Here is a 27,843-nt window from a genome sequence, read left to right on the forward strand (position 1 = left end):
GATGCAAATAGAGGTTAAGTGATTTGCCCAGAGTGATTCAGCTGAGTGTCTGAGGCTAGATTTGAATGCAAGACCTTCTTGCCCAGGCTCTATTCACGCCACCATCTTTAAGTGCATAAAGAAAGGAATAGGTAGAATGTCAATTCTTTTAGGGCAGAGATCATTTTATTTTTGCCCTGGTATTATTCCCAATTCCTAGGACAGAGCCTGGTACATAATAGGCACTTAAAGAATGCATGTTAAATTATATAATTATAAAAAAGCAAAAGACTCCCAAATGCGGGGGAACTTGAAGTCCGAATAAAGGAGTTTGGGTTAAAACTAAAAAGCAACATGCTAAGAACAGTGACACATGTACATTTTCTATTACCAACAAGATAAAAATACAAATTTCTTTTCCTGACATTTAAGGCATTCTATAATCTGGGTCCACTGAGCATTTCCTGCTTTATTTTACTTGATTCTTCCTCATCTACTCAAACAGAATTAATAGCATGTCTTCATTTTCATATTATACTCTCCCAACTTAAAGCATTTGTGCAGCTTCTTTTGGCCCCTGGCATAGACTTCCTCCCTATGTGTATCTGTTGTTTTCTTTAACATTTAATTATAGATATAGCACTAGAAAGGAATTTAGAAGTCATTTAGTCAAGCTCTGAGAGGCTGAGATATTACATGCAAGATCACAGAGATGACGTAGTATGCCAATGGTATTCATGGGGTTTTCTTGACCAAGGTACTAGAGTGCTTTGCCATATAGCTCCTTGTGTGTGTGTGTATGTGTGTATACACACACATATATATATGTATGTATGTATGTATAACTAATCTCTTTATTAGATTATAAGCTCCTTGAAGACAGCAATCATTTCACATTTTCATCTGAGGATTCCCTTCACAGTGTACTGCACATGTTGTTCACTTGTGTCTGACTCTTTGTGATCCCTTTTGGGGTTTTCTTGGCAAAGATATTGGAGTGGTTTGCCATTTCCTTTTCCATCTTGTCTGACAGATGAAGAGACTGAAGCAAAGAGGATTAAATAACTTCCTCAGAATCAAACAGCTAATAAGAGTCTGAGGCCAGATTTGAACTCACAAAGGTGAGTCTTCCTAACTCTAGACCTGGCACTCTATCCATTGCACCACACAGATTTCCTGTATCATACACAGCAGATGTTTAATAAGTGTTTGTTGGATTAAAGATCTGGTGAATTAGATATGAGATCTGAAAAAGAAATATTCATTTATAACATCAGGATGGGAGCAGTGAGAGTGGTCTTCGCAGAGGAGACAACATTTATACATGACCTTGACTTCTCTGATCTTTGATTTCTCTAACTGAAAAATGAGGGTAGTAATAATTGTCCATATTATCTCATGGGGTAATGTTTAGGATCAGTTGAAATACTCTATATGAAGGTGATTATGTAAAGCAGTATATCCAAACAAGAGGAAGATTTGAAGATTGGCAGTAATAATACTGGATTGATATAGTTATCTGAGGTTTACGTAATGATAAATTAAAATACAGCGGTATAAGTGGCTTTTTAAAAATAGTACTAAAACCAAAAAAAATCATATAGCTCATGAGAAAATGAAAGATATTCTGGAAATCCAGATTTCCTATTTACTTTTGATTTTTACAAGTTCCTTGATGTCCTTCACATCTCTGAATTTGAATCCTCTTTATAAATGACAACTAAATACAGAAATCCATTTATAAGCACTGAGAAGCTGAGATAAGACTTTTAATGATTAGTTAGCATTTGGGCTCCAGTGATTCAGATGCCCAGATCTGTCACAGTCCATAACTTTCTCCCTCCTCCCTTGGCCTTCCCTGCTCTTCCCACCTCCCTCTCTAAGCTGCTTTGTCTGCATATAAAAGCTGGCATTAGCTGCCTTTTAGACACTGTTACATTTACAAAGCATTTTAAATACTTTACCATGTGGTATCCTTACAACAACACGGAGAGATAGGTAGTTTAAGGATTCTGATAGAATGCTTTGCTAGAACCAACAAAAGAGATCTTTGTTTATAAAATTTTTCAAGTCTGAGCTAAAATCCCACCTTCTGCAAAGAGCCTTTCTCATCTTTTGTCTTAGCACCTTTCCTTTCAGAGTACCCCCATTTTATCCTTTATATATACATAGCCTTTTTTGTGTTGTCTCCCCCATGAGATTGTGAGTTCCTTCAAGGTAGGGATTGGTTGTACCTTTCTTTGTATACACCTTGCCTTTCTTAGTGCTTGGCAAACTAAGGGTGCTTAATAAATGCCTATTGCCTTGATGATTCGTCTTTACTCTATCATTGAGAGAGACCTACATTTATGATAACCATTTCATCCATTAAGAGGGCAAGGGTATGATTTTATTTTATCCTCAGTGAGACAAAGTGGCATAACAAGAACCAGACTGGAGTCAGACCACCTGGGTTTTGGCTTTAGTAGCAATTTGAGAGATCATCAAGTCCAGCGCTCTCAGGTTACATATGGAAAACGGGTCAAGAGAGGTCAAGAGACTTGCCTATAGTCACACAGATAGTATCTGAGGCAAGATTTGAACCCAAGGGTTTCTGACTCCAAGCCCAACACTGTTCACTAGACTGTTGCTTTTCCTCGTCTATAGAATTGAGATGAGAACATTTTCGCTACCAATCTCACAGAGTTCTTTAGATGAAGGTGCTTTGAATACATTTAATCATTGTAGAAGATGTGGCTGCCCTTCTTATCTTTTAGATCTTTACTTCTTACAAGCACAATTTAAGCACCACCTTCGATACAAAGACTTCCCGGATTATCTCTGCCTCACACCCCCCCCCCCCCCCCCCCCCCCGAAGCTACTAGAGCCCTTCAATCCCAAAATACATTTATTTATTTTGTATTTATTCAGAATAGAGGAAGGGAGTGTGCATTCATATAGCACCTACTATGTGCCAAGCAGTGCAATACGTGCTTTTATAAATATTGTCTCATTTGATCCTCACAACTACCTTGAGAGGTAAATGTTATTTTTATCCCCATTTTGCAGTTGAAGAAATTGAGGCAAACAGATGTTAAGTGACTTGCCCAGGGCTGCACAGGTAGTAAAGATCTGGGGCAAAATCTGAATCCAGATCTTCCTGATTCTAGGTGCAGCACTCTATCCATTGTACCAATAGTTGCCTCCATATGTGTGTGTATGTATATATAAATATGTTTGTATACACACATACATGTATGTATGTGTATATACACACACATACATATACATATAATATATACATACACATATACACATTTGCACACACATATACGTATATGTATATGCCTATCTCCTGAGTCTACCAATACTTCAGGTATAGTATAAAATTAAGGATGGTTGATTGCCTGAAATCTGTGAATTATTTCCACCAAAAGATGCAGTTCTATAGATCTGCTGGCTTAGAAATTGCTGAGCTTTCAGACACTCTGCATTTTTTTTTAGTTTGTTGGGGGATGGGATTGGGGAATTGCTTCTTGTAGATGAAAGCTATTACTCAGCTCAATTCCTAACCATTTGGGATGTCATGATGGGTTCCTTGCTGAAACTATTTCTCTTTCAGGACTGTAGCTGTCTCAAGAATGCCATGCCTTTATGGTCACACATCTTTTCAATGACTTCCTAAGCGATTTGACAGCTAGTTATGTCCCCTGATATCCTCTTAGAGCAATAACTTCTTTAGGGAACTATAGCACGTGTACTTATTCACTTTGTACCACTAGATAACATCTTTAAATAGCTAGGGATGGGTGAGCAAGGGATGACAGAAAGAGCAGTTAGGCAACCTCTTGGAAACGTAAATAATGTCACATTGGAAAATTCAGTGCATACATGATTGACTTTTGGCATTCGTTCTTTTTTTTTTTCCTTCCATAGCATAGAAGAGCTCACCACAGCATGATTCAACCATTGTGGTAAGGTTCCATCCAGAAACTTAGGGTAAACCAGCTCTCGGTCATACAGAAAGAGTGTCCAGAATGATGTAAACACAAACTGGAAGAAAAACATAGAAATGATACTTGTTAGCTTAGATTAGCATAGTTTAAAAAACCCAGAAAATTCTGAGATTATTCATAAAAATAAAAGAGCTAAAGGAAGATAGAGATTAGATTTTGTTAAAATTTTCATAAATGCTGGAAAATTACAACAGAGGGGAGGTGTTTTTGTTGTATGACTTCTAGGGATTGATTCAGTAGTCAACTTGACTGGTTCTCCTCTTTATCAGGCAGTCCATCTCAGTCTCCTTTGCTTGATCTTCATCCAGGTTATATCATCTAACCAGGGGTGTCCCACAGGGCTATATCTTATTCCTCTCCTCTTCTCCCTCTCTAATATTTCACTTCGTGATCTGATCAACTCCCATAGATTGAATTATCATCTCTATACTGATGACTCTCAAATCTATCTCTCCTACGCTAATCTCATACTTCCAATTGTTTTTCAGACATCTTGAACTGGATGTCCAGTAGGCATCTTGAACTCAACATGCCCAAAACTGAACTCATTATCTTTCTCCTTAAACCCTCCTTGCCTCTAACCTTCCCTAATACTATCAAGGGGATCACCATCCTCCCAGTCCTAAGGGCAGTTTCATTTTGGTTTTTGTATTCCCAGAACACAGTTCAATGCCAAGCATTTTATAAATACATAAATAGAAATATGACTAAAAAACTGCAGTATTGTGGAATATTCCCTCAACACAATTGAACATCACTTAATCCAGATACTCCATTTTTTCCAATGCCACTCACCTACCTCCAGATCTCCTGCCTCTCCAAAAAAGAGTTTTCACCGAAAAACCCTGGGCTTTTCAAAACTCATCATTTCCTTGATATCTTATTAGATCAGTTCAATCAGTTTTCTGAAGTGTTGCATCAATCTCTGTTGGTATATTCACTCCTTTTCCATGTGTGAATGTCTATGCTGGTCCTGCCTCTTCTGTGGACTTTTGGGTAGTTTGGGGGTGGGCAAAAGTTGAGAGATAACATTTACTTCCAGCTTGGCATACTAGAAAGATGGCTAGATTTGGAATCAGAGGACCTTTGTTCGTAAATCAGTCCTGCCTTTTACTACCTGTATGTTTGTGGGCAAGCACTTAATGCATCTGGGCCTCAACTACTTTTCCATAAAATGGGGCGAGGAGGTTAGAGGGATTTAGACTAGATGATCTTTAAATCAGAGATTCCAGCCCTGAATCTCTGCTCCTATGATCCTTTGTATCTTCTTATAATTCCTATTCCAGTGTTCTTCACAGGGAGGTCTTTTGAATTGCATTGAATTAAATATTTATTCATATATTAATGAATATATTCATATAACATTGAATGAATATTATGTATATAATGAATATTATTTATATAATATATATAATATATAAAATATATATATAATACTATAATGAACAATATACTAATGAATGTGTCTGATGTCATGATTATTTCATTAACATTTGAATATATATATATGTCAGCTGTCTATTATGACCCAGTAAGAAGCATAGCGTAATTAATGGATAGAGATATAGAAAGACCCTAATTGAAGTTCCACCTCTAATAAATACCCAACTGCCTGTGTGAACCTAAGTTTCATCTTTTCAGTGCCTCAAAAGACTAGCTAGTTGCAAGAGATATAAAGACAAAAGACAAGAGTAGCAAGCATTTTACTGGAGGAATCTCTTATGTAATATAGACTTTTTTACCTGGGAGTACCTTAAAGATCATATAATTCCACCCTTTGATTTAATGATGAAAAACCAAGGCTCTGAGAAGCTCAGCCTCACCAAAAGTCAGAGACTAAGAAAGGAATGGAACCTTAATCTATCTGATCCTCAGTCCAACAATGCTTTTTGTTTCCCATCATGCCACACATATTGATGGGGTAAATAAAAACATGCTCCCCTGCAGAGACCCAGCATAGATTCTCCTGTTTGGGCTAGCCTGGGAGATCATTTGGGAGCTTTAGTGTCTCCCTGACTCACTTTCTGGTTCCAGTGGGGTTATATCATTTTATCTGTGCAAAATAACTGGGAACTGAGACTGGTAAATTCTGAGCTTTCATTTTCTGATTTCGGTAGGAAAGTGTTAGTGGAACTGCTGTGACTGAAGTCTTACAGCAGCGAGGTTCAAATCTATAGTTAGTGCTTTGTCCAAAAAAAAAAGTCAATGTCAAAGACAGAAGCTTAAGAAGCCCATAGAGGAAAAATGATTTGCCCAAGGTCACACAGGTAGCAAACATCAGAGGAGCAACCTATTTGAAAGTAGGTCTTCCAACTCAAAAACCAATGTTCTTTCTTGTTTTCCTTGATGCTTCACACAGAGGTCTCATAAGAAAATATTTACACTCTGTGGTAGAAAAAAATTCCTCAAACAACCAAAAATAACCCGCTAGATACAAAGTGGGATCCCATCAGTTGGGGAAAAGCTAAAAATAAGTGCCAAACGAACATAACGAACTACCATTGTGCAGTAAAAAATGACGCTTATGAGGAATTCAAAAAAATGTAGGGCCATTTATATGAACTGAGAGGGAGGAAAATGAGCGAAACTGAGAAAAGGAGATTAGCAGCAAATAAAACAATATGATTGGAAAGATGACTATGAGAGAGCTAAACTCAAAAAACCCAACAAATCCTGGAAAACAGATAATGAAAAACAATCTCTTCCCTGACAGAAGTGGTGGGAGTTGTGGAAAGGGGATACTAGATGGGGATAATTTATACATTCTCAAAACAGTATTTTGGTTGCTTTTTCTTAAGTTTTTTTCCTTGTCACAAGAGAGGATTCGATGCAGGGTTGGAGGAATGGGAGAGTGTAATGGAAGAAGTCACTTTAAATCTCTCAGTCTCAGTTTCCTCATCTGTAACATGGAGATAAAAAAGCATCTCTTCCATAGAGTTGTTATGAAGATATATGAAGCAATCTTTCTGCTTTGAGAACCTTGTCAGAGAAGCCTCAGTTACTTTTTCTGCAAAATAAACCATCTTTATCTCCTGGACTGATTGCCCCAGGAGACTGCCCCAGCAGACACTCCCTCTGACATTCACAAGGGTGTCCTGCCCAGGGGCTATATACACAGACTTCACAATCTGATTCAAAAGAGTGAAAATTATGCAGGACAAGTGACCACTTGTATATTCAGGGAACTAACTCGGTCCATGTTTGGGTCTTCCATTTATTTAAATGAGGTGATTCTGGTTTCCAAATAAAAAGGCTCTCGAATATCTTGTTATTGAGGCAGCCCCATGCAGTAGGAAAATGGGGAGTCAAAATCGGGAGTCAGTCAAGAGGCCTGGGCTGCAATCCCCATAGTCTCTATACGCGTGCATATACACACATAAAGCATATATATATATGAATAATATTTAATATTATATTTTAATAATAATATTAATAATAATATTCATCTATATGTGAATAATATATAAATACACATACAAATGATAATATATCTAGATATATCTATACCTAGTGTCTTGGATTAAATGTCAGGAACATCTGGACTTGAATCCTGCCTCATGTTTACACTTAGAACTTACTGTAGACACAGGAAAAACCAAGGTTGTGAAGATAAGGTCTCTGGAGATGGTTATGCACTTGATGTCTTTATTTCTTCTCATTCCTTTCAACACGTGATCCAAGCAGACGACTCCATAGAAAATGACCTGTAAAAGCTAAATTCATTGCAAGAAATGAGGATATTTTCATTTGCCTTTAACTAATATATTTCTCACTGATGTAAAAACTTGTTCCTCTAGGAATTATGTAGGAATAGGAGGAAGGAGTTCTTTTGTGTTTCTAGTAAAAAGCGACTCGCAGGCAGTTAGCTTCCAGCTTAGTGGGCCCTGACCTTGCTTTACTAAAACCAACAGTGTAAAGTAGTTTAGGAAATAGTAATGTACACTATATTTAGTTTAGTAGACAAGCTAAATAACGAACAGTATAAAGAGTCAGCTCACAAAGAGAGCTTAATGGAATAGGTAATTTGGCCTGCGTGTTTGTGTGTGTATTAATATCATGTTCAAATTGTCTCATTAAAGGGAAGAATCAAGTGTGTGGTAGAAGGAGGATTCTAGAAGGTCAAGAAGATCTGTGTTCTGTGTCCTTACTGTGAGTAGAGTGATGTGCTCAGCTCCATATCCTGCACCTAGCTGAGTCACAGAAGGCAGGCCTAATAAACTACCTCTCCTTGGTGACCCCTTGCTGCCTGGTAGCTGGGGAGGCACTTAGGGAGGTGCACGTAACAGCAGCTTTGTGACCTGAAGGGACTGACTCAGTTCCCTGGTTGCCTTACCAGGCAGGGATTTGGGCACTGGGGAAAGCATCTGACTCAGAGTGATGAAAGTCAGCTAGGGTATATGGAGTGCCTGCTTGCACACCTATTATTTATCCAGCAACAAAAACGACAAAAACATGTCTCTATGGACAGATAGATGGAGATATATGCGTAGTACATATATATATACACACACACACACACGTGTATATATGTAATTACGTGTATATATGTATACACACAAATATGTATACATAAATGTATGTATGTATATGTATATATAAAGTGTTTATGCATATATATCTGTATATATGTATATATGGTACACCCATACATGCATGTTACACATATACCCATATACCATCCATCTATATATATATATACACACCTATGTATATATGTACCTATGTACCTATATGTACACCTACACACACATGTACACCTATACACACACATTTACATGTATCTTACTATGTGCCAGGCTTTCAGTTAAGTGCTGGGGATACAAAGTAAAGTTAAAAAATAAAATCAGTTTTTGCCTCAAGGAGTGTACATTGTCATTGGGGAGACAGCATAGAAGTATCTAGGGCACCTATAGGCTGTATCAGAAGTATGTGAAGGTAATCTGAAAAGGGAAGCCCTTAGCAACTGGACAAGGAAGACAGGTCTCCTTATAGAAGGTGGGATTTGAGCTGAGTCTTAAAAGAAGCCAGGGTAACTAAGTGGCTGAGGTAAGAAGGGAGGGAGCGTTACCAGAACTCCGAGGCTGTGTAGGAAATAATACAAAGCAGAAGTCCCAGATGAGTTTATCATCCAGTTGGGATGACAATAGACACACACACACACACACACACACACACACAGAATCAGGAAACAAGTTAAGGTAGTAAATGATAACGTGGGAAAATGTATAAAATAAAGAGTAAATATTACAGGAAATCAGAGGAGGGAGAGGTAGGAATATTGACCATGAATGGATAGAAGAGATGCTACAATGTTTATTTTTAAATTTGTTATGTGTGCATGTTGTCTCTTATCTTTCTCCTAATTGTTAGTTTTGTCCTTTCGGCAGGAGCTTATGATTATTGCAACTTTCCCCATCATTGTTTCCATATGTCATGGGTTGGCATAAGAAATTAAATGGCATTTTTCAGGGAGTTTTGTTGGAAGACACAGATGACATATGAAGACCAACAAACAACACAGAGCCTGTGACCAAATACTTAACCCAAATTTTACAATAAGTACGGTAAATAACCCATAAAAGAAAAAAAGAAAATTCATTTCTTCTCTGGTTTGAAGGGAGAGCCAAAAAGTTTTACACTGATTTTCCAGGTTGCAGGAGTGCCACACCCCTAACTCCCATGATGTGGAAAGGATGACTGTAAAATGTTTTATTTATTGGTGTTTTCTTCTCTTTAAATAATTCTTTTAGGCTCATTCCCAGTGAATCAGGCATTCGAATTTCCTTGACTCTTTGTTGAGCTTCTGGCCTAGGAACAGCATCATTTGTTCAATGCTAATGATGGCACAACGGAAAGAGTCCTAATTTTGGAATCGGAGGATCTGAACTCAAATTCTGATTTTACTAGCACTGGGAAAAATCATTAAAATCCTTTGAGCCTCAGTTTTCCTCATCTAAAAATGAAAGGGCTGGTTATAAGGCAACTAAGTGGCTTGGAAAATAGAGTGCTGAGCCTAGAATCAGGACGAGTTCAAATCTGCCTTAGACACTTACTAGCTTTGTGACCCTGGGCAAGTCTCTCAGCCTCTCTTTGCTTCAGTTTCCTTGTCTGTAAAATGGGGAAAATAATAGCACCCATCCCCCAGGGTCATTGTGAGGATCAAAAGAAATAATAATTGTAAAGGAATTATTCAATCATTCAGTTCTATCTGACTCTCCATGATCCCATGGATCACACTATAGATGAAATTTTCTTGACAAAGATACTGAAGTGATTTGCCATTTCCTTCTCCAGTGGATTAAGGCAAATGGAGTGACTTGCCCAGGGTCACATAGCTAAGTGTCTGTGGTCAAATTTGAATTCAGATCTTCCTGACTCTAGGACCAGCCCTCTGTCCTCTGCACTACTTTGTATATATAACACATTAGATGTATTATAATTAGTCTAAGCCATATGGAGGTTGCCTCTAGAGCATTTCCCATCCTCCTCACTTCAGGTCTTGGAGATACAGTTGTGGAGACAGGCTAAAACCCAGTGGAGTTTCATTACCTGGCAAGCAAAAAAGCCTTAACTCTTAGCTTGCATCCTTTGCTTCCTTGTTTCCTTGTAGTGAAGAGATGCACCCCAAGTTTTTGTAGTGATCCCTAAACAAGCTGTGAGTTACCTATACATATCTAAACTCAGTTTTACTGGGAACTTGAACGCTTATGAACAAATTTTCATTTCTGTCAACCTGTGACCCAGACAGGCTTGTGGGATGAAAAAACTGTGGCCAACATGAATTTGGGCTTGCTTTTACTGTATGAGGGACTGAAACAGGGATTGAATGAAGATCTCAGTCTTTGATACTAAAGCTATTATTTTGATATCATCAGGTCAGGGTTTGTTACCATTTTGATTAATTGCTTTGCTAAAGTAATGACAACGGGAGAAGTGACTCAATGGGAAAGAGTTTGAAGGAAGAATGAGAGGCACTACTGTATCAGGCAAACAAGCTAAGTAATTATTGTTTGACACACACACACACACACACACACACACACACACACACACACACACACACACACACACACACACACACACACACCCCTAAACTAATCTGGAACCTGGCACCATACACAGCAACAGGTCCAAATTTGGGAAGCTAGAAGTAAGTTGATTTGAAAACTTGATAGAGCTGATAAGTAGCAGGGTACTATGGAAAAAGAAATGGCTCTGGAGTCAGAGAACTTGTGTTCAAATTTAACATCTAACTCTTATTATCTGTATACTATTGCGCAAATCACTTAACCATTCTGAGTCTCAGTTTCCTGATTTGTAAAATGAGGGGGTTAGAATTAGCAGCTTCCTCTGAATTTCCTTTTGATTCTAAATCTATGATCTTGTGGTCTTAGGTTTGGCTGATTCCCACAAAGTCTAGTAGTGTTGACTGGTGTCTGCTACATTATTATAAAAAGACCATGGCACAGAAATTTTTTTCTGAGAAAAATATTTCTAAGATGATGGTCCTTTTATTTAAATTATAGCAAATAAAAAAAATTCTAATAGAGAAGAGGTCTTGGAGATAATCTAATCGAATCCCCTCATTTTATAAATGGGGAAACTAAGGTTTAGAGACTTGAAGAGATTTATCCAACATCACACAACTAGCAAGGGACAGAGCTGAAACCTGAAACCAGGCATTTTGACCCCAAAACATTTTCTATACCACCAATCTCCCTCCATTATTATGAAACAGGTCTCATTGTCATGAGGTTTGACTGTGTTGTTTTTTGCAAGTTTGATGATCATCCCTCTAACAATAATTCAGTTGAACAAACATTTGTTCAACAAACATTTATAGGGTATCTTCTATTGTGCTGGGTATGGGGATATAAAAATGAACAACACCATGGGTTCTGTCCTCAAGACATTTATGATTTTGCATATGCGAGTGTGTGCGTGTGTGTATGCATGTGAGTTTGTTCTGGAAGTAAAGGGATTGCAATACACACACATGCAAAAGTTAACACAACTAAAACAAATGATGATTAAGTACATAAGAGGTCAAGCAGAGTGACCTGAGACATATGAGGACAGAGGAATCACTGCTAGATGTGGAGATCAATGAAAAAGGCAGCACCTGAGGAGTTCTTTAAAGGAGAATATGTGCAGGGGAATCTGTATCAGGCATAGGGATCAGCATGTAAAAACTGTGCCAAGGAGGGAGGTGGCAGGAGGAGAGCAAGGAATAAGGGACTAGTCTGGTTTACCTGGAGCTTAATGTTCACAAAGAAGATTACCATGAAATAAAACTGGAAAGATAAATAGGAGCCAGGGTGTAGAGGGCATTAAATTGCAGGAAAAGAAATCTGTCTTTTATTTGGGGGCATGGATAGCCACTGAAGGTTTTTGGACAAGGGAGGAAGATCACAACAGTGCAAAGGGCATATTGAAGCAGGAAGAGAATGGAGGCATGAGATACTGGTAGGCTATTATAGCAATCCTGGCACAGGTGATGAATGTTCTATACTGGTGGCAGTTGAGGAGGGGACAGATGGGAGAAATAGATTGGGGATGGGGCCAACAAGGGTTGTCAACTGTTTGAATGCAAAGACTCATGGGAAGGGAGGAGTTAAGAATGCTAAGATATTATGGCAGAAAGAACAGGTAATTTAGAGTCAGAAGACCCAAGTTTGAATCATGTTCAGCTATTTATTACATGTGAGACCTAGATCAACTGGCATAATGACTAGAGTGCCAAATCAGGAAGACCTGACCCTTAAAACACTTAAAACCCTGGACACCAAAAAGCTGTGTTACACCCAACAATTTTCTTGACCTTCCTGTGACTCATCTGTACAAAAAGGGGACAAGACTGGGTAATCTTTGAGGTTCCTTGAAGATCCAAATCCTATGATCCTTGTCTTGATTAAGTGGGGAAACTATGAGGCTATTAATAGCGATGTAGAAGTTAAGAGGAAAAGCAGAGTGAGGATCAATGGAGATAGAAAGAAGCGTAGTATCATCACTGGAGTATGCAACAGACCACCAGAACAGAAGGAGGAAAGAGATGTGGCATTTAGGGAAAAGATCACAAATCTGACTTGTCAGAGTGATTGGGCACTGCATTTTTCCCAGACATCTGCTGGAGTTCTATCTGTCACTCTCTCTGACAAAAATAAAGTAGTTAATAATCTTGTGATATGATTGCTGATCACCTCATCCTTCAAAAGATGGAGGAACCAAAAAAAATTGCTCTTTTGGGATGTGTGACATCAACAAAGAAGTGGTTGTTTCTGGGTTAGAAAGATGGGAACCATAGGAGGAAGTGAATACTCCACCTGAAAATTTGTCAAAGAAAGAGAGGAAAACCAGTCATAGTCTGACATAAATGTAGGTTTATGGAAAGCAGATCTCAAAGGACTGGGTAAAGGTAAGTAAGATTCTATGAGCTAAACTTTTATCAGAAAAGTAAGTCCAGGAGGGCTGAGGAAACTCTCAAAAATGAAATTCTGAAGAAACAAAAAGAAACCATACAATATACAAGGAAGGTAGGGAAGTATTGGTTAAAGAGAATAGTGCAGGTGCCAAGGGATACATTAACCATTTTAGGTTTGAGAAATACTTGGAAGCAAGAGTAGGTAATAGAGGGCAAAACCTAAAGAGTGGCATGGTTTTGAAGTTATAGTTATAAGTTGTGCTAACTCTCAGAATAAACTGAAGCTGAGAAAGATAACAAAATGTTTTTTTTTTAATCTGAATTGGAAATAGAAGGATTGAGGAAGGGAGAGGACTTGCTATTTGGGACAGATGTGGCCATTGTAATATATAATGAAGAAAAAGCAGAAATGATCAGTTATTAACTTGCTTCTGTTTTCTGCACAGGAAAATTCATTTTGGATTGGAAAATGTGGAACAAAAATGACCAAAGGGAAGCTGGTATCCAAGATTAATAGGGAAATGGTATTAAAGACCTTAACTTCCCATGGTCATTCAAATCACCAGCACCAGATGAAATACTAAATGCTGAATGATCTTTGAAAGATCTTGAAGAACTGAAAATGTGTCACAGGATTAGATAAGAACAAATGGTTTTCTTGATTAAAAAAACAAATGAACAATAATTCAGGTTTCAAGTTGCAAACCAATGAACTTGACTTTAATTCGTGGTAAAATTCTAGTATCAATTAATAAAAGGATGGTTAGTAAATTTCTAGAAAAGGAAGCAGTGGCCACAGAGAGTCAGCTTGACTTTATTGGGAACAAGTTATGTCAGACTAACCTAATTTCCATTTTTGGATAGGGTTAAAAAAAAAGCTGTTAAATAAGGGATATAGTCTGTTTACTTAGATTCAGGAAAGCAGTTGAGAAAAAATTTTCAAATTATCTTTACAGAATAAATATATATATATGTGTGTGTGTGTGTGTGTGTGTGTGTGTGTGTGTGTGTGTGTGTGTGTGTGTGTGTGTATATACATGCTAGATCATAATATAGGTAGAAGAAATTAGGCCACATGCCACCAGAAGCTTTAAGTCTGCTTTACAGACAGGAGATGCAGGAAGAGAAGTGCATCATAGAAAACAAGACTGGAATTCAGGAAGGCCTTCTGAGATGTAGATATAAATGTGATAGTCCTTCACATAAAGGTTCAAATTGAAACTTTGGGACTGAATGAGTAAAGCCAAGGGAGACAGTGTAGAGTAGGAAGGGAAAGAGAAAAATGAGAGAGGGAGGTGGAGAAAGAAAGGCAGAAGGAGAAGTGAAAGGAGGACAGAGGTCTGGGGCGTGGTGTTTCATTCATTCAATAAACATTTATTTAGTACTCAATATGTTCAAATAACCTTTCTCAGCACTGAGAGGGACAAAAATAAAACTGATTTACCTGCACATAATTATTCAGATAGAGCAGAACCCCTTTGTGATGCTGATGCTATAATAAAAACTAACGATTATGCAAAAGTCTTAGTGCTTTAATCTCTTAGATCTGCACTAAGACTTTTGGAACACCCCATAGAGCATTTTGATTTTACAATGCAAAAAGGTTAAATTTTTATTTGAGGTTCTCCCCGTATTTAGCTGCTATGTTTTAACACATGATTTGACCTGCAGTATTTCAGATATGTGTAAATTATAAGTTGTAATTCTGGAAATGTCATGATGTCCTTTAGCCAAAAGCATTAAAGATTGACGACTGTTAGCTGTATCATAACAAGCTTCTTATAGAGTGTTAAGAACCATCTGGTCTATTGACTTAATTTTTCCATTTTATCAGGGTGTTTGGCTTTCTGTAGGTATAACTTGATTCTACCAATCCTGACTCTGGCTAGTTTTCTAAAATAGTCATTCTTTAGGTTATGTGGGTCATAATATAGTTAAGCATCAGTAAAATAAATTTTAAAGATCAAGAAACATGCCCTCCTTTCCTTGCTCATGTACATACACAAACATGCATGCATGCACATGCACACATATACAAACTTCTTATCCATGTTTTCTTCATAAGTAAAAAAGAAAAATGTCTTCAGTTTCACACATGTCAGCAAGAGTCCACTTTTCCTCAGGCTTATTTACAGAAATAGGGAATGATATTTTGGCAACTGCCTTGAAAGTTTGTAATGTGCTGTTCTTGAGAGATTTGCTGAGCTCAAGGCAATCCACTGAGCAGCCATTTGAGTCATGGAATCTGAACATGCCACTTTTAGTTCCTGGAGTTATCATCTCCAGCTGGTAACTCCTTCCTCTCTAACATTACCTTCCATTTGGATATGTATGCACTTTTTCTGTGTATATATATATATATATATATATATATGTATATATATATATATATATATACATATCATGTACACACACATTTATATATAAATATTTACATGCATGTATCTTGTGTGTGCATTACATGCTATCTCCCACATAAGAAAGTGAATTTCATGAGAGCAGGGACCGTTTCCACCTTTATAGCCCCAGCACTTAGCATAATGCCTGAGACATACGAAGGCTTAATTAATTCTTGCTGATGGATTGGTTTGATTTTTGCTTAAGTCAACAAACAATTCAATTCAAATAACATTTAGAAAGTGCCAAGTAGGGACAAAGTCAAATGAATTTCATCCAGGAATCCATTTCAGATGAGTCTCTCAGTAGTCAAATTAGGAAAACTTATTTTAAGAGTTGGATTGCAAGTACTGTGTTCCCAATTTGATGGAACATATTTGAGAAGTCAAGCACCAAGCATATTCTAGGCATCAGGGGAAAGAGAAGTTAATAAATCATATTGACATAGAGCTTTCAAGTTTACAGAGGACTTTCTTCATAATAGCCTTGTAAGTTAAGAGGTACAAATATTATTACCTCTGATTAACAGACAAGGAAACTGAAGCTCTGAGGGGATGGATTGCCCATGATCACATAGCTAACAAGAAGAACATGAGACACAGTTCAAGCCCAGATTTCCTCACTCTAAGTCAAGAAGACTGTAGGCTATGCTTGTCTCCAAAAGAGGAATGATATCATTCCCAGTCACGAGGAGGCTAGAAAGAAAATATAGACCCCGTGACAATATAATGTTGAAAATTTAAAAGGTAGTTCAGGGCCCCCAAAGTCTCTGGGATCACATTGACCAGGTTTGATTGTGGAGGTTCACATCTCCCCCCGCCCTCCAGAAAAAGGGTCACATTCTCCTTTTGGCTTATGATATTCACCTAGAGTGGCTCGAGAAAAAAACTTCTCATATACTCAGGATATAGTTTATATATAGGTTTCCCCTGATGTTAGTAAAGGCATCTTTAGCTCCCATAAAAGCACTGAAAGTATCATTCATGCATGTATACATGCATATGCCCACACATATATACATATATACTAACGCATATTGCGTATATATGCATGCATGTGTGTATGTATACGCATATATGTTTGTATATATGTATTATACATGCATATATGTATATGTGCATGTATGCACATATGAGTGTATACATATATACACATGTGCATATCACATTCAGGATAGCATTTATTTAACCGTCACAGAAAATGCAAAATAAGGCAGCTAAGCGATGCAGTAAATAGAGTACAAATCTGGCCTCAGAAACTCACTAGCTGTGTGATCCTGGGCAAGTCACTTAACATTTTTTGCCTCAGTTTCCTCATCTGTAAAATGACCTAGAGAAGAAAACAGCAAGCCACTCCAGTATCTCTGCCAAGAAAACCTCAGATGAGGTCATGATGAATCAGACATGACTGAAATTACCTGACAGCAACACGGAAAATGCCAAACAGGCAAGAATTAATAGAAGTCTTTAAAGAAATTCATGCAATATTCAAGAGGTCCATCAGCTCATCCTAGGAAGGAATTAAACTACTTGGATGTCCCTTTGGCATGCTAAACATTCCCTCTTTCCCACAGAATTCTATACAATCTATCCAAGACTCATAATGCCACCCTATAGTTTAGACTCTCCCCAGAAGATAAACATATTTTTGGAGGTTGCTGGATCTTCCTATTAACCTAACTTTAAGTAACTCACTCCATTTGCTCGTCAAGTTTTGCCCTTATTGTAGTATATATCCATCTACAACTTTATATCACCTCATCAGGTTGTTTGGAGAACTCATCAAATTGACCTGGGACTCTCCTAATCCTCTTCTCCTTAGAAATAGTTAAGTATCATGGGTGGGGTTAGGGGGACAAGATGTATGAAAGTATATAGAAGGAAGAAATGAATTCTGGCTACAGGGATCAAGGAAGATTTCAAACTAGAGAAACCTGCACATTAGTTTGTATGACTTTAGGCAAGTCACTGAACATCTTTGAGCTTAAATCTCCTCTTGTAAGAAATCAGGATAATAGCCATTGCACTGCTTATCTCTAGTAGATGTTTTGAGGATTTAATGCAGTAAAATTATTAGTTAATGGTAATATAGAGGTTTATAAATATCTTTACACACATAACTTTAATAATGGGAGACAATTACTATAGATATTATCATCCCCATTTTTCAGATAAAGAAATTAAGGCTCAAAGTGACTTATTCATGTTCAACCAGCCATTAAGAGTTAGAGGCAAGACTTGAATCTGGGTTTCCATATGTCCACCTCTAGAAGTCTGTCTATCCAATATACCATATTGATCCTCTAGAGCCAAGGGTTATGTCCTAGACTCCTTTTGGCAGTCTGACAATGTCTACGAACTCTTTTCCAGATTAATGTTTTCAAATGGATAAAATAAAATATATAGAAAGGAAAACATATATTGAAATATAGTTATTAAAAATATATTTAAAATCAAGTTCAAGGACACCAAATTAATAACTTCTCTGCTCTAAAGGCAATATAATGTAGTAGATATGATGATGAGCTTACAATTAAGGACTACTGGGTTCAAATCTTGTCTGATGCTTGTTGGGGATATGTATGTTGTTGTTGAAGAGCTGATGCATCACTTGAGTCTTTCATGTATTTTCTGTATTCCTCTATGGACTCCTGTTAGTTCTTGCCTATTTTGCATTTTTTGTGTTGTTTTTATTGGGTCATTTCAATTGCATCTGACTCTTTGTGATACCATTTGAGGTTTTCTTGGCAAAGATACTAGAGTCGTTGGTTGTTTCCTTCTCTAGGTTGCTTTACAGATGAGGAAACTGAGGCAAACAGGTTTAAGAAACTAGCTCAAAGTCACACAGATAGTAAGTGTCTGAGGCCAGATTTGAACTCAGGAAGAAGAGTCTTCCTGATTCCAGGCCTGACACTCCATCCACTGTGTCACCTTTCTGCCTTATTAGGGATATGACTCTGGGCAAATTTCTTAACCTCTCTAGGTCTCAATCTTCTCAAAAATGTAGGAGTTGGACTTGACCTCTAAGGTCCCTTCTAGTTCTAATTCTATTATTTGTGTCAGAATTAATGATTTCTGGGCAGTTAAGAGGCACAGTAGATACAACACCTAATATAGTCAGGAAGTCCTGAGTTCAAATCCTTCCTCAGAAACGTGCTTAGCTGTATGACTCTGGTCAAGTCACAACCTCTCTGTGTCTCATTTTCCTCATCTGTAAAAATGGGATAACAATAGTACCTTATCTCATAGGGTTGTTATGTGGATCAAGTAACTTAACATTTATAAAGTGCTTTGCAAACTGGAAAGCACTATGTAAGTGGTATTATTATTATTACCCACTAAAGCTATGCTGTAGTGGAAAAGGACTTGGATTTGGAATCAAGTGACCTGAGTATGAATGTTCACTTCTTTTCATTACTACCTCTCTGGTCTTTGGCAATCACTTCGTTTCCCTGGGTCTCAGTTTAACTATAAAATGAGGGGACTGGGCTAAATGGCCTCTAAGGACCCTTCTACTTCAAGATTTTGACTAGAACCTTCCAAATGTAGTGAAGGAATCTGGGCCTGAACTTACCAAGATTCAGAGCAGTCCCATGAACCTGTGCCACCAGACTGGAGATCTATTTAAAAGTAATTAAAATCCAGAGGGAAAAATCTGTCCTTTGGGTTGTCTCTGACCCCTTCTCCTCCCAATCTCCAATAATATTGCAACAACTACTGGCAGGTGGCCACACAGTCCTCAGGATTTGGTAGCTCTTCCCCTTTTGGGAAGAAAGGAAACTAATGGAAGGTCACTTTTGGACATGTGTAAAAGGAGTTTTAGAAAACTAGAGAAAAGAAGAAAAGAGAGATATCAGTGGTCAAATGGCAACTGTCTGGTTGCCCTTCTGGAGGTCCCTTCTTCACGACTAAGAGAAACAATTTCTAATGGACAAGTGGAGAGGTGTGTAACTGTATATTGTTATAATGTATACTCACTCTAGTATCAGAGACACTAAACAAACCTGACACTACCTTACTTCTGCTTCATATTTTTATTTTTTTTAAATTTATCAAATAATACATTTTCTGGATTTAATATTATTTCTCCTAAGTATACATAGTTCATCCTGTCCTGATATTGCCTCTTGTCCCCTTTTTTGAAGCATGGGGACTCAATGGCAACCAAACAGAAGAGTGGCCTTTGCCCTAGATCAGGTCTGGAAACTCCAGCTCTAGCCCATTTTTAGAGAATTGCTTTCTATCTGTTGGCATAAGCATAAGCTGTTTCATACCTACATGCCCAAGTGCAGAAATACTAAAAATGAGGGCCCTATTTTGTAAATCTGCCCTGTAGTGTGCTGGCAACCATCCTCCCCACCCCCCACTCCCAAGTATATTCAGGATGCTTTTTAATTACACCATATGGTCTCACTGAGAATAAAATAAGGACAATCTTGCCTTTCATGTACCCTTACCTTCTTAATGCTTAAAGCTAGATAACTCATTATCAGAGAGAATATAGGGTTGATTTACTCTCAAGCCCGAACTCATATATTTCAAGAGAAAAAAACCTCAATAAAAGTTTAGAGTACAAATAAGCCAATGGAGCATTTTCTGACAATCAGAAAGAAAGAAAAAATAAGTAAAACCATAAAGCAAACCCAAAATATTACTGGAAAATATTATAACATGAAAGAAAGTGAACCAATAGTGCCAGACATGAGAAACTCTGACAGACTACCTAGAGATCATGAGAAAGAAACATTAGGATGGCTTAAGAAAGAGAAAAAGGCAGAAGAAAAGAAATCAGGGATGAGTTTAAATCAGAAAATAGAGCCTATACTTGTGGATTTAAAAAATACAAATAGCAGACCAGGAAAAAAAATGAAGATGCCAAAGAGAGATGACCAGATTTGGAACACCATCCTCTTCTGGCACCCATGTTTAAAATGAGAACAAGAAAACAAGAATTTAAAATAAGAAAAACAATGGAATAAAGCTTGAGGGTGTTTGAGGAGGCTGAAACTACTCTAACACATGGTGACTAGCTAAACACTTGGCTAGTGCTTCCTTGATTTTCCCTGTTCGGGAACAGGCCTTCTCCCCACCTCTAAAAGCCACATGTTCATTTGTAGTACAAGCGTTACCATGGTGACATGAGTAAGCACGCCCTGGGTTGCTTCCCTCTTTCCCAACCACAGCACACCACTTTGGATGGGAAGGAAACACGTTCCTCAGATGTTCCTATTTTCTTCTTCACTTCATCAATAATTTCATCCTCCCCAAACTTGCCAATCATCACACATGTACGTTGTTTCACTTACATCTGTCAAGATGCCAACATGCCAACCTCATGTACAGGGTGAGGGTGTTCTGTTTTCTACTGATCTTTATCAATGTTGCCATGTCATAGCCATCATCAGTGATGAATATTTCTGTGGCACCCCCAGGGGAGCTCCAAGCTGGTGAGGAGAGGGGAGTACCTTGCCAATACAAATGCACACAGATAGAATACCTGAAGTAAAACACTAGTGAGTGCCCTACTTCTTGGCTAATTAAAAGTCAGCGTAGTGAGATTTAAAAGTCTGCTGTGAGTCAGAACCAGGTTCCTGAAGGAAGAAGATTTTAAGTTTGTATTGACTCTGTGCTGGGCAAGAACTTGTCTATTGGGACACAAAGGAGTGATTAATTGCTTCTATGTAGAACAATTTAAAGGGGGGGAAACTGGCAAACACTCCAATAAAATGACATAAATCATTCTAGTTTGGGCTATCGTTAGAACAAATGTTGCCATTATTTTGATTTCTCTTTTCAATCTTTGCCTGCCCAAGGAAGGTGGAGCAAATCATTTCTTCTCACCCAAAGCTCGCTCTCCTCAGAATTTCTTAGCATTGTTTTTGTGTCTTCTTTGGTCCTACCTATGGCCAAGGACTCCTTTGTACCTTTTCTTCAGCCCTCATGTTCATCTGAGCAGATGTCCTTCAAAGTTGTTAGCTATCCTTCAATTATATTGCTAATTAACAAACTTACTACCTGGAGCATAGCTCAGTTGACTTCTTTCTTTTTTTGGTAAGGATAGCAATTGAAAAGAAAACCATGGCTCAGAAACATTTAATATATAGACATACACTTTCCTTAATATCTTAAAAATATACAATCTCAATCCTGAAAGAAAACTTAAGAGGTCACCGACTCTTTTTGTTTCCATGCTTTCAAATAGTACCCTATCTGAACCATTGCAGGAAGATGAGCACATTCTCCTACATATATAAAATCCCTAAGAGGGAATCATAGCTCTGGGCTCATGTGAATGAGGGTCTATCTTTGAAGGCTTTTTGTAAATCATTGTCTCTGGCTCATACATCCCCTACCCTGGGTTTTTCCCCAAACATCAACATTTATTTTATGTCTAGGTTTCATGGTTCCACGGGGGTGGGGGGAGGGAATAATGTCACTCATCTCCCATGCAAGCACTCAGGCTACCAATATACAGAATGTAAGACAAGCTTTACTTAACCAAGTGGACATGCAAATCAGAAAGGACCCTTTTCCAAGTCTAAAAATAGTCCAAGTCACCCTCCTTTACTCGCAGTTGAGCTTCTAACCTTCCCAGAGACCTGATCAGTTTTCTAGGTACATGCCACTATCATAGGATCAAGACTTCTTTATAAGGGATAAGGCATCATGCTTGTTAGGGCATCAAACAACCCACCCTTCAAGTGAACCCTATCCACAACAAGTGAAGGCTCCGGTCCTCCAGATTTCTGGTACTGTACAGGTATACCTTGTTTTATTGCACTTCACTTTACTGAGCTTTGTAGGTATTGAGTTTTTTTTTATGAATTGAAGGTTTTGGGCAACTCTAAGTCAAGCAAATGTATCAGCAACATTTTTCCAATAGCATGTGCTCACAAAGTGTCTCTGTGTCACATTTTGGTAATTCTCACAAAATTTCAAACTCTTCTCCTTATTGTTGTTATGTCTATTACAATGATCTGTGATCAGTGCTCCTTGATATTACTATTATAATGGTTTTGGGGTGCCACAAACCACCTCATATAAGATGCCAAACTTAATCAACAAATGTTGTGTGTGTTCTGATTGTTTCATCGATCCTCACCACTGTTCCCAGTCTCTCTCTCTCTCTCTCTCTCTCTCTCTCTCTCTCTCTCTCTCTCTCTCTCTCTCTCTCTCTTCAGGTTTTCCTATTCACTATTGAAATTAGGTTAACTAGTAACCCAACAATGGCCCCTGAGTGTTCCAGTGAAAGGAAGACTCAACTGGTGAGACAAACTTCATTGTTGTCTTATTTTAGTAAACTGTGACAGCCAACCCAATCAATATGTTGGAGGAGAAGAGATGTTCTCCGATCTCCAACAGTAACAATTCAAGCACTGGGATTAGCCTTGGTAAGGAATAAGGCTATTTCTTCACATGAGATAGGGGTGAAAGAGGAGCTAGAGATTAAAAGGCATCTGCATGATAAGAAATAAGAAAGAAGGGAGAGGAAGGGGCCATGATAAATGGCCTCAATTTTTTTTCTGTAAAATATGAGACAAGGTTCTCAGTTGAGAGAATGGGGGTGAGGGGAAGGGAAGTTAAAGGAATGAAAAGGTTTGGAAGAGTTGCTGTAAAGAGTAGGATAGTGAACTGATAAGGGATGTATGTCAGAATTGCCTAGAAGCAGTGAGGGTTCAGCTGAGGTTGTACAACATAAATTTGTAGTGAACCCAGGCAGAATATTGGCATAAATTTCTCCATCATCGTTCAGCAGCACATGTGTAGGAGTGAAGGTGGCAAAGGGTGGAAATGATTAAAGACTGAGACTTGGCAGGATGTAATTGGTGACATAAGGGGCTAGGTATTCAAGAGAAGAGGACAATGCATAGTTGAATTGGTTCACCAAAGTGTCAAAATGTGGAGAAGAGGAGATAGTGGTTAGTGCAGGGCATATTGAATAGGAGAGAATTAAGGGGTCAAGAGATTAGAGCTCATAGTGCAGATCCAGAGCAGAGTTTCTAAGGGAAAGCAGAGGCAGAGGTGAAAAATCAACAGATTATGGCTGGATAAAAGTATTTTAGAATTCTTGAACACAAAAGTAGTACATTTTTACAGGTCAAGCATATGCCCATCTTTGTGTGTAGCTAAGGTAGAGTAGAGAATTCACCATGGGAAGTGAATAGGTTGAAGAACTGAGTGGTTAGTGTTTGAGAGAGAGTTAATATGTATGATGAAGTCCCCTAAAAAGGGCAGGAGTTGGAGAGAAGAGAAAATTGTGAGCCAGGTACTGAATTCACTGAGGAAGGAAGGGGAGTGACTTAGGAGGTCTGTAGACAACAGCTACTATGATCTTGATTGGTTGGTAGATATGAAAACTATGAACCTCAAAAGAAGAGAGGTTACAGAGTGATAAAGGTAAAAGGAGAACCTGGAAGTAGCAGTAGGGAGCAAGCAGCATTTTAACTCCCTCACCCCAGCTAATGAACTGAAGAGAATAAGTAAAAGTTCAGTCAGCTCTGGAAAGGGTGACTAGGGAGTCTGTGTTATCACAGGTGGGGGAGGGGGAGTCAGGCTTCATTAATAACTGGTAGAAGAAAGGAGTGAATAGGAAAAGATTTCAGATGAAAGTAGTTTATTGTCTATGGAATAGGCATTCCAGAGGGCACAGTGAAAGGGCTGAGTGGTGTTTGACTAAAACTTTGGGGTGGGAAGGTTGAGAATATGGGATTGAGAAATCTGGTGAGGGGTATATGAGAAATGGGATTTGGATAATGATGTCCAGGAATTCAGAGTCACTGGGATGTGAAGAGTATGACCAGGTGTGAAAATGTTCACCCTTGAGTGAGGAAGTGTGGGATGACTGCTGAGGTAAAGTCTTAAGAGGAGATAGGAGAGAATGGTTTTAAGATATGGAAATGGGGAGCTGAAGGACCTCATTAGTTGGCCTCAATCTGCTCTGTTCCTTGAGAATGAGGACCTATTCTTTACATTTTCCTTATCACCTAGCACCTAGCCTTAAATACATAAGATGTTCAATTATGTTTGTGTTTAATAACTATTTGTTAAGTTGTTGGGGATGAACAAAAAAACCAGACAATGGCAAATTATTATCAAATGCTAGATTGTGTGGTGTGCAGTAGCGAGAACTATAGAAATTCAAAGATGCCATGTGTTTGCAATGGTGAGATAACAGCCCTGGCAAGAGAAGAATTCTCTTATTAGAATTTTCCCATTGAACAGGTAGGGTGGGGCCATATATAGATCTGCATTGTAGGTCCTTGAGCAAGGAACTGGCAGAGTAAAGCAGTTAAAGCATTATAATAGATGAGGTTAGCCTCAATATATGGGATAGGTTAGAACAGAGAGGGAGAGGAGACAAAGAGGCTGGTACAGAGCCTAATGCAATAGGTGTGACATAATGAGGCGTGGGACCTCAGGAATGGAGCCAGCGAAATGGACTTGGGTGGTGCTACTGGGAATAGAGAAAAAAGAAATAAAGCCAGGAGACATTTGCAAGAAACAAAAGGATTTCCTGACTGATTGGATGAGAGAAGGGGAAAGAGGGTACCAGAGCATAGTGGCTCAATATTAGAAAAGGTAAATGACCTAGTTTGAGGCTACAATGGGAAGGTTGCTTTTGAACATGTTGACTTTGACTTCATAGAGAGACCATCAAATTAGAACTCGAATTAAATCTGAACTCCAGTCCTAGCCCCTAAACACAGCCCTTCCTCCATCTTCTGCTTCTCATTCTCAAAAATACAACATGACAGATGCATGTTGCTTAGTTTTCTACTGTGTGTTGCTGTACTTCTATAAAAACAATGTGGTTTTTTTGAGCAAATTCTGTGATTAAATCAAGCAGCAGCTTTGATATTTACAAACACATTGCAGCTGCATTCAAAATGCAATCTGCCAAGCCCCTCAGGAATCTAAAGGACTCTCCTCATCCAAGACAAGCTCCACCAGCCCGGCCAGGGAGAATGGGACATCACCTCTCAGGCCTTTGGATCAAAAGCCCTCCTACCTCCCTTCATTTGCAAATTGAGGGCTTCATTTTCTCTGGCAAAACACAGCTTTCTGAAAACCTTTTTCTCAATTGGTAGCAAGATTAACTAAGGGCTCTAAACTTTGCTCCCACACCACAAAATAAGTAAGATAGATGTGGAACCTAGTTATAAGTACTTTGTGAGATGTTCCAGAATTCCTTGCCAAGCTAGAAAGAAGGGAAGAAGCATTTGTTAAGCAAGGCACTGTGCTAAGCTCTTTATAAAGATCATCATAACTTGGCCAGGGTTATACAGCTAATACATGTCTGGGCCTGGGTTTGAACTTACATCTTCCTAACTCTAGGCCCAGCTCTCTAACCTTTATGTCACTTAGATACTTACATTTTAACCAAGTCTGCCAAGTATTCCTCACCATGATCTTTTGGCTTTTCTGGTTTTAGAATTTACACATAAAGCATATTGGTCATTTGTTCATGGCTCACTCTTTAGGATACTGCATGGTCAGAAGGGTTTAGAGAACAAAAGGAGCGCTGTCATGGGAATGCTTTTCAAATACATACTTTTAAAAAGTATTTTTGTTATTGTTGCTCAGGAGGTCTACCCTTTCCGTTGGAGACCAAGTCTATAAAAATGGAAGTGGGGGCTGAATTTGGCAAAGTGTGTTTGCTGTTTCCAAGGTAAATCGCTATTCTCTGCGTGCTGAAAAGTGGCATGCTTCCTCCATTCAAAATTACACTTCCTACACAACATACGTTGCCCTTGTCACTGACTTCCTCAGTACCCTGGAAAAGCTAAAAAGCCTGCTGCACAGAATGAAGCTCCTTTCTGCACTGAGAGTGAGATCAGTGATGTCATCACTGACGTTTAACTGCTTCCCTGGGTTTATCAGAGAAGAATTCAGGGTCAGTCTCTTCAGAAGACCTCTTGACATCTGGCTTGCCAAGACACCCCACAGACGCTGCCCCAAATGAGTTTCTGGTAATACATTGTTTAGGAAAACAGAATGCCTAAAGTCTCAAGCAGTGAAAAGAAGGAAGATTCAAATAATGGAGCTTTTTTTTCTTCTAAAAACAAAAGTTTTCTGTCTGGAGGCACAGATGGTAGAAAAGCAAATAGACAGATTGGTCCCTGCTGCAGCACAGACTTAGACTTACCAGATTCAGCACTGTCAAGTATTTCCACTGGCCTCTATACTCGAACATTTGTGATAATTGCTGCTCTCCTCTTTGGAAGGAAAAAGAATAGCTGATGAAAATATACCAGCCCCAAACAAGGAAGTGGTATATGCACACAGACATACTTGCCATGGCTTAGCTCAGACCGAGGGAGTCAAAGCAGCTTTTCTGTTCACTCTAGAATCCAGTATTGAAACCCTTGACCCTGTTGTGTGCTTAGTAAAACTACCATCTCCACCCACTCCTGAGGAAGGGGATTTCAACACTAATGAACTTTGTCGCTTCTTCTAGTGCTCTTTCCTAATAAACTTGGGAGACAGGATTGTTGATGGCCTTTAGATAGCCAGTATCTAAGCCATTCCAGATTATGCCAGATCAATTTCAGGCTTACATAAATTTGAGCTTTCTTTCTTCTCTCTCTCTCTCTTTCTTTTTTCTTTCTTTTTTCTTCCTTCCTTCCTTTCTTTTTCTCTTTCTTTCTTTCTTTCTTTCCTTCCTTCCTTCCTTCCTTCCTTCCTTCCTTCCTTCCTTCCTTCCTTCCTTCCTTCCTTCCTTCTTTCTTCCTTCTTTCTTTCTTTCTTTCTTTCTTTCTTTCTTTCTTTCTTTCTTTCTTTCTTTCTTTCTTTCTTTTCTTTCTTTCTTTCTTTCTTTCTTTCTTTCTTTCTTTCTTTCTTTCTTTCTTTCTTTCTTTCTTTCTTTCTTTCTTCCTTCCTTCTTTCCTCCCTCCCTCCTTCCTTCCTTCCCTCCTTCCTTCCTCTTCTAGAAGGAGAGGAATTCTTGAAAATCTCTGCATAACTCAACTTTGCACTGTCTAAACTGATTGGGAGGAGAGGCAGAAATAGCTTTTTCCACAGACCTCTTTGCCAAAACTTGATGTTTTCATCA

General features: G+C 38.4%; 1 protein-coding gene across 3 annotated transcripts in view; it reads right to left on the reverse strand.

Moving 5' to 3' along the window:
* ADTRP (androgen dependent TFPI regulating protein) overlaps window positions 1-27,161 on the reverse strand; it is a 120,022-nt gene extending 92,861 nt beyond the window's left edge. Inside the window, exons 1-3 of one of the 3 annotated variants that reach the window (XR_011965909.1) lie at window positions 26,938-27,161; window positions 7,553-7,687; window positions 3,850-4,011 (exon numbers count right to left, since the gene is read on the reverse strand). Coding sequence is in view for 2 of the 3 variants with exons in the window: in XM_072603825.1 (XP_072459926.1) it covers window positions 3,850-4,011; window positions 7,553-7,687; window positions 26,938-27,090 (450 nt within the window). In the remaining variant the exon portion in view is untranslated. The remainder of the gene's footprint in view (window positions 1-3,849; window positions 4,012-7,552; window positions 7,688-26,937) is intronic. The other 2 variants (XM_072603826.1, XM_072603825.1) reach the window with 2 other exon arrangements.
* Between the last annotated feature and the right edge of the window lie 682 nt (window positions 27,162-27,843).

Source organism: Notamacropus eugenii, chromosome 4 (genome assembly GCF_028372415.1).
Source record: "Notamacropus eugenii isolate mMacEug1 chromosome 4, mMacEug1.pri_v2, whole genome shotgun sequence".
NCBI classification, from domain to species: Eukaryota; Metazoa; Chordata; class Mammalia; order Diprotodontia; family Macropodidae; genus Notamacropus; species Notamacropus eugenii.